Source organism: Gobio gobio (genome assembly GCF_949357685.1).
Source record: "Gobio gobio genome assembly, chromosome: 23".
Classification (NCBI taxonomy): domain Eukaryota; kingdom Metazoa; phylum Chordata; class Actinopteri; order Cypriniformes; family Gobionidae; genus Gobio; species Gobio gobio.
In genome coordinates this window covers 13263281-13280191 of record NC_137119.1, presented here as the reverse complement: position 1 = coordinate 13280191, position 16911 = coordinate 13263281, and the positions used below count along the sequence as shown (strand labels likewise).

Below are 16911 nucleotides of genomic sequence, written 5' to 3'. Positions count from 1 at the left end.
TTAGTATGTTCTACTAATAGCCAACAAATTCTTTTTTGGAGGGCTCAAGTGTGGACATTATTTCCCTGCAGAAAAAGAAAAAAAAAACAGACTTCAGATACTGTACTTTGTGGTCCCGACTCCCACATCAGCCAACCAGCTGATAAATGGGGATGCTAAAGAATAGCTTTGTCCATCTTTCTATCTAACATATGTAGTATGCATATTATAAATGTTTATACATTTTTTAATGCATTGTCATGTCACCCATCCAAAAGAAAACATATGCTAGTAAAAAGAAGTATACTTTTCAAATCATGTTTCTAAATCATGTAATGGTCATACAATAGCCTACATCTTATCTACTTAGCCTCTTATTTTTTCAATGCAATGTACTAGGATCACGTGACCCAGCAGCAGCAGCAGGCGTGACGTCACGTAGCACGTCTGATCATCATCGCAGAGGTGATCTCTGAAGACATCGAGGACGGTAAGAGCATTTATATTTTACATATTTGTGATTTGTTTTCTCTTTCCACACTTTTAACACTAAATATGTACCTACAACGTTATAAATGAGTGGATTGACCAGCATGTGATGCTTAGGCTATAGTTTATTTAATCTGTCTGCCATAGAATCGATAAATATATTAATATTTGCTCTGATTATAATTGGGATTACAATGAATGTCGTGTTATATTCGCGTGGATGAATAAACAGTAAGAGCATTTCAGTTATTAGTGAATTTATGAAATCTGCGTTAATCAGTCGAGCATATAGGCAGGCTACTGTTTTATTCTTGCGTTCATTTATTCAGTTATTTATTATTTACTTCATTTAGCTGAAAATACGACTATATGATCTCTATTTCTCTAACTGGTAACGTTATATTTATAATACATTTTGGGATGATGCCAAAATGATACACTAACGTTAGCCTTGTTAAACAAAAATGAGCATCTTACACAGGCATAGGCTTTAAAAGCGCCGGAAATTGATATCATATTATATACTGTGATTAAATTCTGATAAAATGATTGTTAGTATGGGGTGGATAGAGGAGCGCGTAATGGCGTCCTTCAGAGCTGAAGGACAGTGCGGCAGAGATGTGAGAGATGTTGAGGCATCAGCCAATCAGCTCTTAGAGATGCGAGGGGTGTTGAGTTCACCAGCCATTCAGAAAGGATACTGAGCTTTCAGCCAGTCGGCTCTTTGAGATGAGAGGGATGCTGTGCCCAGCCCAGAGATTATGTTATTAGAAGAGATGCAGCCTATTTCTGAATCATTCCAGAAAGTGTAATAGTCATTGATAGTCATTGATTTGTGGATGTCATGGAAATAAATGTGTCAAATGTTCAGTTAATTCTGTGGAAGTCTGCATTTGAATCTATTATGGTAGTAGAATTATAATTAAATGAAATTTAAAGAATTTCATATACATGTAACTGCCAATGACTGGTCAAATGTTTGGAAAGAAGTCTCTTATGCAATGCTGCGTTTATTTGATCAATATTTAAGGTAATGAATGCATTTATTCAGCATTAAATTGATCAAAAGTTATAGTAAAGACATTTATAATATTACAAAAGATTTCTATTTCAAATAAATGCTGGTCATTGAGCTTTATATTCATGAATGTTGGGGGTAAAATGTATAACGCTTTCCACAAAAATATTAAGCTGCAAAAAAAATGTTTTCAACATTGATAATAATAAGAACCATTATAAGCACCAATAATAATTCATTATAATAACAAATGTTTCACCAAATCAGCATATTATAATGGATTCTTTGGATCAAGTGACACTGAAGACTGAAGTAATGTTGCTGAAAATGCAGCTTTGCACAACAGAATAAATTTGAAAGTATATTCAAATATATTATATTATTTAATTATTATTGGTGTGCATAAGAGATTGAATTCCAAATTATTCCAATATATACTGTATATAGAAATTATTTTTATATTATCTATCTATCTATCTATCTATCTATCTATCTATCTATCTATCTATCTATCTATCTATCTATCTATCTGTCTGTCTGTCTGTCTGTCTGTCTGTCTGTCTGTCTGTCTGTCTGTCTGTCTGTCTGTCTGTCTGTCTGTCTGTCTGTCTGTCTGTATCATTCATACAATTTCCTTGTGTTCTCCTGACAGACCTGTAGTATACAGTGGGGTTGATTTCTGAACGTGTGTGAGCTCCTGTGGCCTGCAGCATCATGGGGGAGTTGTTCCGCAGTGAGGAGATGACTCTGGCCCAGCTCTTCCTCCAGTCTGAAGCGGCCTATTGCTGCGTCAGTGAACTGGGAGAGCTGGGAATGGTCCAGTTCAGAGATGTGAGTAAACATAGTTTTTTCTTTCTCTCTATCTCCCTGCTCTCTCCTCTGTCACATTATGTCCTCTATCTTATCTGTTGATAATGTGTGCAAACCTCTTTCTTTCAGCTCAACCCTGATGTGAACGTGTTTCAGAGGAAGTTTGTGAATGAAGTGAGACGTTGTGAGGAGATGGACAGGAAGCTCAGTGAGTGAATCAACACACAGACAGACATATACACCAAGACCAGTGACAGTCCTGAGTCCTGAGAATGACTTACAGCTGCAGAGCGTTTCTGATTGGCTAAAATGGTGGACAAGTCAGGTGTGATAGAAAGAAGACATATTCCTTTATGTTTGCTACTCTAAACCATCACTTACAGAACTTTTAATTGAAATACCAAAATATTATTACAAAATTTAAGAAAAAACATACATACAATTGTAAATTACTACATTATACGTTGTGATTTATGATTTTATATATAGGATACATTGGGGCTTAAAGGCACACATTGTGCTTTTCACTACTTTCATAGTGTATGACTGCAGAAAAAATTATTGAACATTAATGGAGCATTTTGATGGGAAAGAAATGTTAAAAGTGGTTTTGTTTAAAATCATATAAATTACTTGCCATTTCATACATTTATGTTACAAATGGGCAAAAGGACTTACAAAAGTACCCTAGTATTGATACAAATACTTAGCTAAAATAATACTTTTAGCATAATATCTAAATTAATACTAGTTTAAAACAGTCACTTCAGCAAGTTTTGTACCATATTCTGTTCATTTTGGTCAATAAAATAATTTAATTCACGTTATTCAATAAATACTCTATTTACATTACAGTTTTTCTCAGTCGCTTTGGTACATTTCTCAGATCAGAATTGAAATTCCCAAAGCTACCTGTTCAATCTTCACATCATTGTGTCACTTGTGCACATCAAAAAAGCAGTTTCTCATTTCTTTGAACAAGTTGCAAATGCTTGTGTACATCCATGCAAATGATTATGTACAATTCTCTGCTGTTTCCTACATTATCAGTTGCTTATGTCATGTTGATCAAAATGTATTATAATGGTCTCTGTTGAATAGTCTTACCCCCCACAACATTTAGGCATTAGTTCATAGCATAAGTCTTTACATGCAAAATGGTTGAACAAGTTGTCATAAAATGTCAAGCATATTTCTATACATTTCCGTTAGACGTTCACATTTCTACTTTTGTTTTTCTGGGTTTTTTTTGTTTGTTTGTGCTATGCAGTGCTGTCTTTTCCTTTCTGTATTGCAATGACATGGTCTGTCAACAAATTACAGTACAAACAGTAAAAGCATAAATGTGAATCTTGTCCAGTCTCTTGCATTCAAACTCCCACTTACACTAAGGTGTAACCTACAATTTACAATAATTGTCATCAAAATTTTAGCCATATTTACATCAGAACATCCCTCCAGAGTACAGTTATATTGACAACATGACTAAGCAATTTGACTGTCTTATTCATACACAATGACACAAGGACTTGTCATTCTGATGGCACTGATATGTTCATTGACACAGATATTTACTTTTGAGAGATGAACTAAGGATTTTGAGCAAGAGACTGGCTTTTGCAGGTAATCCATGGTGTTTTGCTATTTGTACAAATTGTTTTGAGAAATGCACTTGCTGTTTTGCAAATGTCGAGGATGATTCGAGAAATGTACCAAAGCGACTGAGAAAAACTGTAAAATGTTCATTAAAAAAAGGAATTCAGGAAAATGTCATAAAAAAACTAATATTCATACATGTTCTTACACAATTTATTATGGCTTTACAGTTGTAACAATGAATATTATATTGTATTACATTATATGATTACAGTTTTTCTCAGTCGCTTTGGTACATTTCTCAGATCAGAATTGAAATTTTCAAAACTACCTGTTCAATCTTCACATCATTGTGTCACTTGTGCACATCAAAAAAGCAGTTTCTCATTTCTTTGAACAAGTTGCAAATGCTTTGGTACATCCATGCAAATGATTATGTACAATTCTCTGCTGTTTCCTACATTATCAATTGCTTACGTCATGTTGATCAAAATGTATTATAATGGTCTCTGTTGAATAGTCTTACCCCCCACAACATTTAGGCATTAGTTCATAGCATAAGTCTTTACATGCAAAATGGTTGAACAAGTTGTCATAATATGTCAAGCATATTCCTATACATTTCCATTAGACGTTCACATTTCTACTTTTCTTTGTGCTATGCAGTGCTGTCTTTTACTTTCTGTATTGCAATGACATGGTCTGTCAAAACAATTACAGTACAAACAGTAAAAGCGTAAATGTGAATCTTGTACAGTCTCTTGCAATCAAACTCCCACATACACTAAGGTGTAACCTACAATTTACAATAATTGTCATCAAAACTTTAGCCATATTTACATCAGAACATCCCTCCAGTGTACACGGTTATATTGACAACATGACTAAGCAATTTGACCGTCTTATCCGTACACAATGACACAAGGACTTGTCATTCTGATGGCACTGACATGTTCATTGACACAGATATTTACTTTTGAGAGATGAACTAAGGATTTTGAGCAAGAGACTGGCTTTTGCAGGTAATCCATGGTGTTTTGCTATTTGTACGAATTGTTTTGAGAAATGCACTTACTATTTTGCAAATGTCGAGGATGATTCGAGAAATGTACCAAAGCGACAGAGAAAAACTGTAATATCATATTTTTAAATATGTTTGTTTCATTATAAATATGATCCTTATATCTATGATGGACACCCAACTTAATATATGATATAAGGGCACTTTTTACCCTAAATATCATAGTTTTACATAACAAAAACTGTTGATTTAATAACAAATAAAACTGAATATCTAAATATACTGTATGTGATTATTTTAATGATTATCATTTGCTAGATAAATCTTGAACACTGTCTGTGATCATATCCGAATATTCCACATAGTGCAACGTGGATGTTTAGGAAAGTGGTGCAATTCATTTTTTTCTCCATCTAGTGGATTAGAGGAAAATAAAATAAAATGTTTCTTTTAACCCAGCACACATTTAGCCCTCTTTTACCTGCTTTGTTACATGTATAATTATAATATTATAAATCACTGCTTGTGTCATGTTCTGTAGGGTTTGTTGAGAAGGAGATTAAGAAAGCCAACATTCCAACTATGGACACTGGTGAGAATCCTGAAGTTCCATTCCCACGAGACATGATTGACCTTGAGGTAATTTTACTCTGTCATGCTGCTTAAATCACATTATAAGTAGGGTTGGGGACCGAACTCTGTACTTTTAAGGGCACTGACCGAATTACGTCGGTACTACCGAGTACCGATTCACATTAAATCAATCGGTACCAAATTTCGGTACCTGAGAACGCATTTGGTGATATAGACTAGTGTCAGTGAATATTAAACCGCAAAAAGACTATTTAAATACGATTCATGCGTGTCTCTGTGCGAATGAATGCATAGACGCGCGGTTTACAGTCTATGGTTTTACCTCACACACACACACACACACAGAATCGTGTGTGACTGTCGCATGTTTCCATCTCTGCCTCTCATATGAGGACATGAACGCATGAACGTCATCTCCAGAGTCACTGAGTCTTTCAATTTGTCCTTGTGTCTGCTTTACATGTTTCGCGGTTGAGCAGCACACACGTGCATGACCCTGCTTAATCGACAAGTTTTATCGAATAAATCTATTATCGACAATTAATCGGTCAGCGATTATTTGTTAACATAGCTACTACCAATGCAACGTCATTGCCATAGAAACCAATGCAGATTCCAGAAAACGAAAGAGCGGCATGGACACAAATCGGATATGAAAAGTTACTGTCCACAATGGACAGTCAATAATTTTAGATCAGATTCCAATTGGATACACAAATAATCGGATTAGGACTGACAGTGTAAACGTAGCCATAGAGACAGGAACTAAACAGAGCTGCATTTCTCAAAAGCATTGTGAGCTAAGTTGAGCTAAGTTGATCGTTGAGACCATTGGTTCCAATTGTTCGACGATCTACTTAGGCTTGTGATGCTTTTTAGAAATGTAGCCCAGAGTGTTACTGAAAGACTGGGAAGAGAGGTGCTGCAACAATGTGAAATATGTGAAAAATAATGTGTTGAAAACCTATTCTAGTAGATAGGTAAAGCATGAAAACCTATTCTAGTAGACCCCGAAAATAGGGCATAATATGGCCTCTTTAATCTGTTACCAACCCTTTTTTTCCATCTGATATCCTCACTCAATAGTGTCACCATTTTTAGATATGGTTATGTTAGACTTTGGATATATATTATTAATATTAATATTTTTGATTTCTGTTTTTAATTTATATTTATATCTTTGACCTCCAGGCAACCTTTGAGAAGCTGGAGAATGAGCTGAAGGAGATCAACACTAATCAAGAGGCCCTGAAGAAGAACTTTCTTGAGCTGACAGAACTCAAGCATATCCTTAGACGTACGCAGCAGTTCTTTGACGAGGTATGTCTGTCCTCTCTGGCAATGTGAAAGCAAACCATCAAGAGTTTAAACAAAAAAAATAAAGCCCTTAGAGAGGTGTTAGTTAAAGGTGCTTTCTGGTAACCGATGTTGATTTCAAATCACCAAAACAAATACGCCCCTATTTTGATAGCTACTCCCCACACATAAAGTAACCCAGGCAACGACTATGGTGGAATATGCCGTGCCAGCCGGCCGAAGTTATGATGTCATCAATAAGTGAAAGCAATGTGTGTTACTATGGTAATCCAGGTCGAATGTTCAGTGAAAAAGTCATCCCTTCCATCCCAAAAACACAAACACAGTTCTCATGAACAACTCGATAGCACGAGCACGACAGTCCAACTAACGAACACATTACAATTATGACAAGATTATATCAAGGTTATATCGATCACGAAAAGAGGAACCAAAGGAAACAAACATATATTAGGAGTATATTATCTTACTTTTCGGACACACTTTGGGAGCTGACGCTTGAAACAGACCAGTGGAGGAGGTTTAGACACTCCAGGATTATAGGGTGTGAAAATAAATGGGTAATTATCATCGCTGAAGTAAACGACAATATGATCGCAAATGGACAAGCGAGCAAACATGACACATGATCATATTCAAGCAAGAGCCAGCATATATTAGTTTTGTGAAACAAAACAAAATCAATGTTACTCGCCTATTGAGAAGAAATAAAGCAACCTCGGCCTTCGTTCTTTGAGTTCTCTCCAGTGCTGGAGAGCTGATACTACTTGCCTGATCGTAAGCCTTCTTTTTTTTTCACAGACATCTTCCACATTTGTTTTTTATCTGCCGTCCCTCTCTTTCTGTCATCGCTCGGCTAATGTCCGTCCTGTGTCGTGTCTTTTGAATAATGGCGTGCACTGAACTCTCTGATTGGCTATAAGTTTGTTTTGGTACTTGGCCCGAGACACTTTTCTAAAGCAGTTTTGAAATACCACTTACCCCACCTTTAACCCTTTGGTCCACTACATTGGAAAGGTCTTTCAAATTCGCTTTGAAGTATTACATCCAAACCACCTTTGACCCTCACATATAATTCTACCATACTCTTTTTAGATGGAGGATCCTAATCTGTTGGAAGAATCGTCATCTCTGCTGGACCCCAGTGAGGCTGGCCGAGGTGCCCCACTGCGACTGGGGTGAGTTCCAGTCACAATTCTTGATATCATTGCAATAACTAATATTTTAATAACAAAATAGTCATGTTATGTTAAGTGGACTTTAATTTTGATACTCTGTGCTGTTTTCGTTTGTCGAAAGATTGTTCTCGTTTTTGATTCTCCTTTGTCATGCGATCTTTACAACAGCCACCCCAGTGTGACAACTTAGGCTTTTTCTGGAAAATATTGTAATTTTAATGATTGATACATTTTTTGTTGTTGTTTTTGACTGCACTGAAGTACAGCACTTGATACTACCAGTTCTGTAGAAAGACTGATATTTATATTTTAGTATAGTTTAATGAAATTTATCCCCGGTTTTACAGACAAGGCTTAAGCTGTTTTAACTGAAAGCAATTGCTCTGACAAATCTTAAAATATGTCAGTGCCATTGTTTTGTCTCAAGATGCACATCCGTTATGTGTTTTTTTTTTTCTAAAGCACATTTATAAAAGCTGCTTAAATGTCCTAATTGAACTAAGACCTAATCCTGTCTTAATCTAAGACCTGTCTGTGAAACCAGGCCTTAGTGTTTTACTATTTATTTCAGAATTAATAATGGAATTTGAGAGTTCCCTTTCGAGGGAACTCGCACTGCATCGGAACGACGCTTTGGGGATGCTCCCTTAGCATCAGCGAATCTGAAACCAGAATGCCAACTAGGCCAATCCGATTGGCGTGCGTGATGACGTCATTGTGACGGCATACCCGGAAGTATAAAAGGGGAGCTGGAACGTAATGGCGGTAGTTATTGCTCTTCAGCAAGCGCTATCTGTCAAACTGTCTGTCTATTTACTGTTGTATTGTCAGTGAAAGTGTGTGTGACTGAAAAATGGAAAATGTGAGAGTGTGAGAGAGTTTAAGCAGTGTGTGCATCCTTGCCCTCGCTACATGTCGGGCTCGGATACACACCTGCTTTGTGTGCATTACCTGGGCGTTCAGCATGCTCAAGCGGCTCTCGAGGGAGCCGCTTGTAAGCATTACAAGAAGCTGACGCTCAGGGTGCTCCGCTCTCGGCTGGCCGTGCTCGATGAGGCCGGCCAGCCTCGTGAGCCCCGTGGATCGGTCCCGCATCCGCCGAGGCGGTGCGGCGAGGCTGGTCATGGGGCTCACGGATGGACTGTCAGCGGGACTGGGACTGCTGAGGCATCTTCCCAGTCTTTATCTGACAGTTCAGATGTTCTCCTTCCCCGTGTGGAAGCCCGCGCTGCGGCTTCTTCCCCCGGGGCGGAGGACCCGATGTGTGAGCGGTCTGATTCTGAGGAATTAGACGTGCTCAGCATCGTGGCAGTCAAAGTTATAAGCACTTCTTAAATATGCAAGATTCCATCTCGCGATTGCAGAAAAAAAGGCAGCGCGCAGGTTGGGTCTGCATTTAAAGTGAACACATGCGATCGGTATGCATGAGATACTGGTTGGCTTAACGGCAAGTCCGTATAGTACGTTAAATCAGTATTGTCTGATATGGCGGCATTTAAGTCTGAGGATTTAAATGAGATATGATCTGACTCTGAGGAGTTAGATATTCAGTCATTCAGACCATGTTTCACCGTATTGTGTGACACTGTTTGGCTTTTTTCTCGAGGGATGAAAACCAATTGTATTATGACGGCTTGAACCACGTTGCTGAGGCAACGCAGGGTCAATGAGTCCGGATAATACAAATAAAACAGTGTTGTCTGATTAATTACGGCTACATTTAATTCTAAGGAATTAAATAAAATATAATCTGACTTTGAGGAGTTAGATATTTAGCCTATCATTCAGACTATGTTTCACCTTAATTGTGGCTGCATTTAATTCTGAGGAATTAAATTAAAATATTATCTGACTTTGAGGAGTTAGATATATTTTTTATTCAGCCTATTATTCAGATCAGGTTGCATGGGTTTGGTGATTATGATGGCATTTAATTCCGAGGAATTGAGTGTCATGTTATCCGACTTTGATAAGTTGGATACTTTAATTCTGTCACCCAAGCGTGTTTAACTTGTGAACTGGATATTCATCTAAGATGGAGCCCTCCTGAAGTTGATGTCGTTCTCGCCGCCTTGTGGCCTGCGGGACACATCAGTTTCAGGCAATTGTTAATCGCAGTGTCCGCTCTAGTGTTGTGGCCCTGTTGAGCTGCTCCCTTAGATGAGGCCCCTGCCGGCCAGCCCCCTCTCCCGGGTAGGAGCGATCGAGGTCGTCTCCCCTGTGGAGTTTTTCGGGAGTCGATGCTGTGTTCCCGCCGTCTAGTACGCTTCGGGCCACATCGTTTCCCCGTGCACGCGTGCTGCATCAGCCGCCTCTAGCAAGACTTGCGGTGGTCCAGCAAACGCGTACGCACACCGAAAATCTTCCTCGATTTCGCCCTGCCGGTTAGCCGCTTCAGGGGGTCGGGGAGGAGGCTCGGTTGACACCCGAGACCGGCCTCGAGAGGCTGGTTCCCTTAGCAGATTATCTCGGCGCATGGTTATGCCTCCGAATATATCAGCTTGGGGCCTGCGACTGTAGGAAGGGGCATACAGACTGCAGTCCGGTTACCTTCCCCTGAAGTTCAGTGGGGTGGTCTGGACGGCAGTGGTCCCTGGGCAGGTTCGGGTAATGGAACAGGAAGTTCACTCCCTGTTGGTAAGGAGGCCATAGAATGTGCTCCTCCGCCAGACAGGGAGTCCGGGTTCTACAGCCAGTACTTCATAGTTCCTAAGAGGGATGGCGAGTTGCATCCAACTTTAGACCGGAGGTACTTGAATCGTTCTCTGAGGAGATTCAGATTCAAGATGCTTAGCATTTCCTCCATTGTGATTCAGATCCAGTCTGAGGACTGGTCTGTCACGATGGGTCTGAAGAGGACGCATACTTCCCTGTATCCATCCTTCTGTGTCACAGGAAGTTCCTGAGGTTCGCTTTTTGGGGCAAAGCGTACCAATATCGGGTTCTTCCAGGCGGCCTAGCCCTTTGAGACTCTACACGCAGTAGCGTGTTGACGCCTTCTCAGAGAACTGTGTTCCTGGGAGTCGTATGGGATTCTCAACGTTGTGGGCACAATTGTCTCCCGAACGTATCGAGTCCATACGGGCGGTGGTCTCTAAAACGTGGTTATGGGAAGTAAACCAGGTGGCTTTCCTTAAGGGGAAATCCATTCTGTATGATCAGGGTAACGCGCAGTGGCCTTCGTTCCCTAGTCATATGGAAGAAACCTTGGTTTCTGTCCCAAGGGCCAGTGTTGGGAGCGTTCTGTTGCCGGGAATCCGTTTCAACAGACGCCTCCCTCACTGGCTGGGACGTGGTCATGGCGGCCGCTTTGCGAGAGGTCTGTGGGAGACCAGGCATTTTCTCCTGGCACATCTACTGCCTGGAAATGCTGGCGGTCTACAAAGCTCTGAGGAGCTTTTTCCCGGACCTCCACGGCCACCATGTCCTGATATGGAAGTAAACCAGGTGGCTTTCCTTGAGGGGAAATCCATTCTGTATGATCAGGGTAATGCGCAGTGGCCTTCTTTCCCTAGTCATATGGAAGAAACCTTGGTTTCTGTCCCAAGGGCCAGTGTTGGGAGCGTCCTGTTGCCGGAAATCCGTTTCAACAGACGCCTCCCTCACTGGTTGGGGCACAGCAGGGGGGTTTGAGGTTGCGCCCTCTTTGCAGACTGGCGCATCACATCCTCCTGTGGTCCCAAGGGAAACTGTTGTCCATCAGGGCAATGTATGTCCCGGGGGTCCAAAATCAGGGAGCAGACATCCTGCTGAGGCAGGGGCTGAGGCCCGGGGAGTGGCGACTCCACCCAGAGGTGGTGGAGGCCATATGCAAGAGGTTCGGCCCAGTGGAGGTGGATCTGTTTGCGTCTCGAGAGACGTCCCACTGTCCACTGTGGTTTTCCCTCACGCATCCAGCTCCGCTGGGGCTGGATGCCATGGTTCAGACATGGCCGAGGCTGCGTCTGTACGCATTTCCCCCGATTGCTCTGCTCCCGGGAGTCCTGGAAAGGGTCCGTCGACAGGGGGTCAGTCTACTTCTGGTAGCACCCCGTTGGCCGACTCGAGTTTGGTTCTCGGATATCATAGCTCTGCTAGCAGGTCAGCCGTGGGAGATTCCTCTGATTCCTCCTGTCTCAGGCGGCGGGTACGATATTTTACCCCCGCCCGGAGATTTGGAACCTATGGGTCTGGCCCCTGAGGGGACCAGGTACATAGAGGCTGGCCTATCGGCGGAGGTGATAGAGACCTTACTCAGTTCCAGGGCTCCGTCTACAAGGAGACTGTACAGCCTCAAGTGGAATGTATTTTCCACTTGGTGCAGAGAGCGTGAGGTGGACCCAGTTAACTGCCCAGTGGCTTCAGTGCTGGAGTTCCTCCAAGATCGCTTCTCTGCAGGGCTTACCCCGTCCACACTCAAGGTGTACGTGGCTGCCATTGCGGCTTTCCACACTCCTATGGGTGATGGGCCTCTGGGTAGGCACCAGCTGGTTGTACAATTCCTCCGTGGGGCTCGGAGGATGAGGCCTGCGGCTCGGTCCAGAGTTCCAACCTGGGACCTGGCAGTGGTTCTCGAAGGATTGGCTGAGGCCCCCTTCGAACCATTGGAGTCGGCTGGACCAAAAAATCTGACCCTTAAGGTGGCTTTTCTCCTTGCCATTACCTCTCTCAGGAGAGTGGGAGATCTCCAGGCCTTGGCGGTAACGCCGACCTGCCTGGAGTTTGCCCCGGGAGGAGTAAAGGCCATCTTACACCCTAGGCCGGGCTACGTGCCTAAGGTGCCTTCCAGGGTGGTCAGGTCATCGGTCCTGCAGGCATTTCATCCTCCGCCTCATGTGACGGCGGAAGAGGGGAGGCTTCACCTACTCTGCCCGGTTAGGGCTCTGAGAGTTTATCTGGCGAAGTCTGCACAGTGGAGGAGATCACAACAACTGTTGGTGTGTTTTGGTTCACCTAAGAAGGGATTGCCTGCGTCTACCCAGACAATCAGTAACTGGATTGTCCAGGCGATTACCAATCGGACCAGGTGCGCAGTTTGCCTTCACCTGTGGCCGTGAGGGCTCATTCCACCAGAGGCATGGCCTCTTCGGTGGCCCTTCTTTCTGGGGTCCCCTTGCAGGATATCTGCGAGGCGGCCGGGTGGGCTACCCCACACACTTTTATCAGGTTCTATAGCCTGGATCTCCCTACGACGCCTGGTGCTAGGGTGCTCCAGTCCTAGCTGTGCCCGGTCTCCGGCTTCACACTAGGGCAGGTGCTACCCTTCGGTGTGGCCTAGTGGGTACTCGTTCCCCAAAGCGTCGTTCCGATGCAGTGCGAGTTCCCTCGAAAGGGAACTGCTCGGGATATGTATATAACCCTTGTTCCCTGAGAAGGGGAACGAGCACTGCATCCCGACGCCACACCTCGGCGCGCCTGGAGCGCATGCTTCAGAGCAATTACTACCGCCATTACGTTCCAGCTCCCCTTTTATACTTCCGGGTATGCCGTCACAATGACGTCATCACGCACGCCAATCGGATTGGCCTAGTTGGCATTCTGGTTTCAGATTCGCTGATGCTAAGGGAGCATCCCCAAAGCGTCGTTCCGATGCAGTGCTCGTTCCCCTTCTCAGGGAACAAGGGTTATATACATAACCCGAGCAGTTTTGGGGAGAGATTATCAGTGGATAATGATTTAATTTTCTTTCTATTCACTGTTTTGTTACTGTTGAAGAATTTGGTCACTGTACAGTTTATAAGAATTAACTTTTATAGTCTGAAGTTAAGAGTTAATATTTTACTATTAGTTTTTTCACTAAATGGTTAATGATTGTGTGTTTTGTGATTTAGGATCGTGTGTTTAGGATTTGTTAGTTTTTAGGGGAAAAAAATGTCATTCAGACATTGGTGCATACCTTCTCATGTTTGTACTCTTGTACAATTGTGGGCAAGCCTTTTTGTTCATCAAACCTTTTATCTATACACAGAGATCACAATATGCACACTAAGGCCCGGTTTCACAGACAGGGTTTAGACAAAACTAGGATTAGGCCTTAGTTCAATTAGGACATTTGACTTTTATAAACCTGCCCTAGAAAAAAAAAACATTACTGGTGTGCATCTTGACACAAATCAATGCCAATGACATATTTTAAGATATATCAGTGCAAGTTTCTTTCACTAAACTCAAACATGCATTTTAGTATAGGACTAGCCTTGTCTGTGAAACCGGGGGAATATGTCTTTCAGAATATATTATTAGAAGAGAATTCAGGATCAGAGTAAATAACCGATTTGCATTGAGTTTAGTGAGTGCACTCTGTGTACTCTGCTGATAATACATGTTTGTTTACCCTGTAGGTTTGTGGCTGGGGTTATAAACCGTGAGAGAATCCCCACGTTTGAAAGGATGCTGTGGAGAGTCTGCCGTGGAAATGTCTTTTTACGTCAGGCAGAGATTGAGGACCCTCTTGAGGACCCCACAACAGTCAGTCTCTATTCTTACTCTGGATTATTTTGTGATTAAGTCAGTTAAGATGTCTGCATTTGATATTTTATTTACCAGCGTGATAAAATATTGATCAAGTCATGGGTCTTTGTTTGTCACAGGGAGATCAGGTGCACAAATCCGTGTTTATCATCTTCTTCCAAGGAGACCAGTTGAAGAACAGAGTGAAGAAGATCTGTGAAGGGTGTGTAGTATTTTCTGATCCTTGATTATTCTTATAGTTTTATCCAATGGTAATCAAATACTTTAAACTGCTCTCCAGGTTCCGTGCGTCTCTGTACCCGTGCCCCGAAACCCCTCAGGAGAGGAAAGAAATGGCAGCGGGTGTCAACACCCGCATTGATGACCTCCAGATGGTATGCCCTAATGCTGTCTTAATAAATGCATAATTACAGTCCAACTGTTGCTTTTTTATTAACTAAATTTGGTTGATTTCAAATGTTGATCATACAGTGTTTGCTGTGTTTAATCATTTAGGTACTGAATCAAACAGAAGACCACCGGCAGAGGGTTTTGCAGGCCGCTGCGAAAACCATACGTGTGTGGTTCATCAAAGTGAGGAAGATGAAGGCCATTTATCACACTTTGAACCTCTGTAACATCGACGTAACACAGAAATGTTTGATCGCTGAGGTCTGGTGCCCCGTTTCTGACCTCGATTCCATTCAATTTGCTCTGCGGAGGGGAACGGTGAGTAATATTCATTGGTATATTCATTCATGAAGACTTCATCCACTGAGATACGATTCATTTTCGTCATTCAATCCAGAAATTAAAGCATAAAAACAATAGGATTTGCATATATTCACTACTAGTCAAAAGTTCTCATGATATTAAAAACCTGTATATCTACAGGCTTATGCTGAAATTATTATTGTTGTTTTTTTAACAACAGTATAAATTTTTTATTTATTTTTTAATTTTTACTATACAAACATTTTAATCACATATTTTTAATAAATGGGTTGGAGCACAAATCGTCAAAAAATTGTCCAACATGCATGTGACCATTTTAAAACCATTCCAAGATGCACCTTATTGTCACGGGTAGCGTAGAATACTCCCAAAAGATTAGATGTGTTATGCAGAATGAATGATAAAGATACTTTAAATTAAACACCAAGAACTTAAAACACTAAACACATTAACATTGGAACAGGAAACAGAGGGCTTAAATACACTGGGAATGATCATTAATGAAACCCGGGAAAAGGTGTGAACTAATTAGAAACATAGTAACAAATTAATGAGAACTAAAACTTAGGCAAAGACAATGAAAGTGAAATCTGTGACATAGAAACTAAACCGAACATTACAATGAAACTAAACAAGACATGATCATAACACTCATGAAGTTGTATTGTATTTCCATTTGTGTTATTTCATAGTTTCACTTTACTTAAATGTGGAAATTTTGCTAATAAAGAATGAGTTGATGTTATTGACAGTGTACATTGAAAAGGTAATACACTATGTTGCCAAAAAGTTTTGGGACGCCTGCCTTTACATGCACTTGAACTTGAATGACATCCCATTCTTAATTCGTAGTGTTTAAAATTGAGTTGGCCCACCCTTTTCAACTATAACAGCTTCAACTCTCCTGGCTTTCCACAAGGTTTAGGAGTGTATTTATGGTAATGTAGAAGCGCATTTGTGAGGTCAGGCACTGATGTTGGACGAGAAGGCATGGCTTGCAGTCTCCGCTCTAATTAATTTGAGTTGTGTTCTATCGATCTGAGGTCAGGACTCTGTGCAGGCCAGTCAAGTTTCTCCACACCTCACTCCTCCATGTCTTTATGGATCTTGCTTTGTGCACTGGTGTGCAGTCATGTTCGAACAGGAAGGAGCCATCCCCAAACTGTTCCCACAAATTTGGGAGCATGAAATTGTCCAAAATGGCTTGGTGTGCTGACGCATTAAGAGTTCCTTTCACTGGAACTAAGGGGCCAAGCCCAACCCCTGAAAAACAACCACACACCGTAACCTCCACCAAACTTTACACATGGCACAATGGTGTTAGGCAAATATCGTTCTTATGGCAAATGCCAAAACCAGACTCGTCCATCGGATTGCCAGACAGAGAATCTTGATTGGCCACTCTAGTGAACACGTCGCCACTGCTCTAGAGTCCAGTGGCGGCGTGCTCCTCCACTTCATCCGACGCGCTGCATTGCACTTGGTGATTGTAAGACTTGGATGCTGCTGCTCTGCCATGGAAACCCATTCCATGAAGCTCTCTACGCACTGTTCTTGAGCTAATCTGAAGGCCACACTAAGTTTGGAGGTCTGTAGCTATTGACACTGCAGAAAATTGGCGACTTCTGCGTACTGTGCGCCTCAGCATGCACTGACCCCGCTCTGTGATTTTACATGGCCTACCACTTCGTGGCTGAGTTGCTGTTGTTCCCAATTGCTTCTACTTTGTTATAATACCACCAACA

The 16911-nt window shown here is 41.7% G+C and overlaps 1 protein-coding gene across 3 annotated transcripts in view; it reads left to right on the top strand.

Moving 5' to 3' along the window:
• Positions 1 to 400: 400 nt before the first annotated feature.
• atp6v0a1b (ATPase H+ transporting V0 subunit a1b) overlaps positions 401 to 16911 on the top strand; it is a 37364-nt gene continuing 20853 nt past the window's right edge. For 2 of the 3 annotated variants that reach the window (XR_013815668.1, XM_079806093.1), the window contains exons 1-10: positions 404 to 469; positions 2139 to 2317; positions 2426 to 2504; positions 5455 to 5552; positions 6699 to 6827; positions 7920 to 8002; positions 14323 to 14449; positions 14572 to 14654; positions 14733 to 14826; positions 14948 to 15160. Coding sequence is in view for 1 of the 3 variants with exons in the window: in XM_079806093.1 (XP_079662219.1) it covers positions 2201 to 2317; positions 2426 to 2504; positions 5455 to 5552; positions 6699 to 6827; positions 7920 to 8002; positions 14323 to 14449; positions 14572 to 14654; positions 14733 to 14826; positions 14948 to 15160 (1023 nt within the window). In the remaining 2 variants the exon portion in view is untranslated. Of the gene's footprint in view, positions 470 to 2138; positions 2318 to 2425; positions 2505 to 5454; positions 5553 to 6698; positions 6828 to 7919; positions 8003 to 14322; positions 14450 to 14571; positions 14655 to 14732; positions 14827 to 14947; positions 15161 to 16911 lie in introns of all 3 variants that reach the window. The other variant, XR_013815669.1, reaches the window with a different exon arrangement.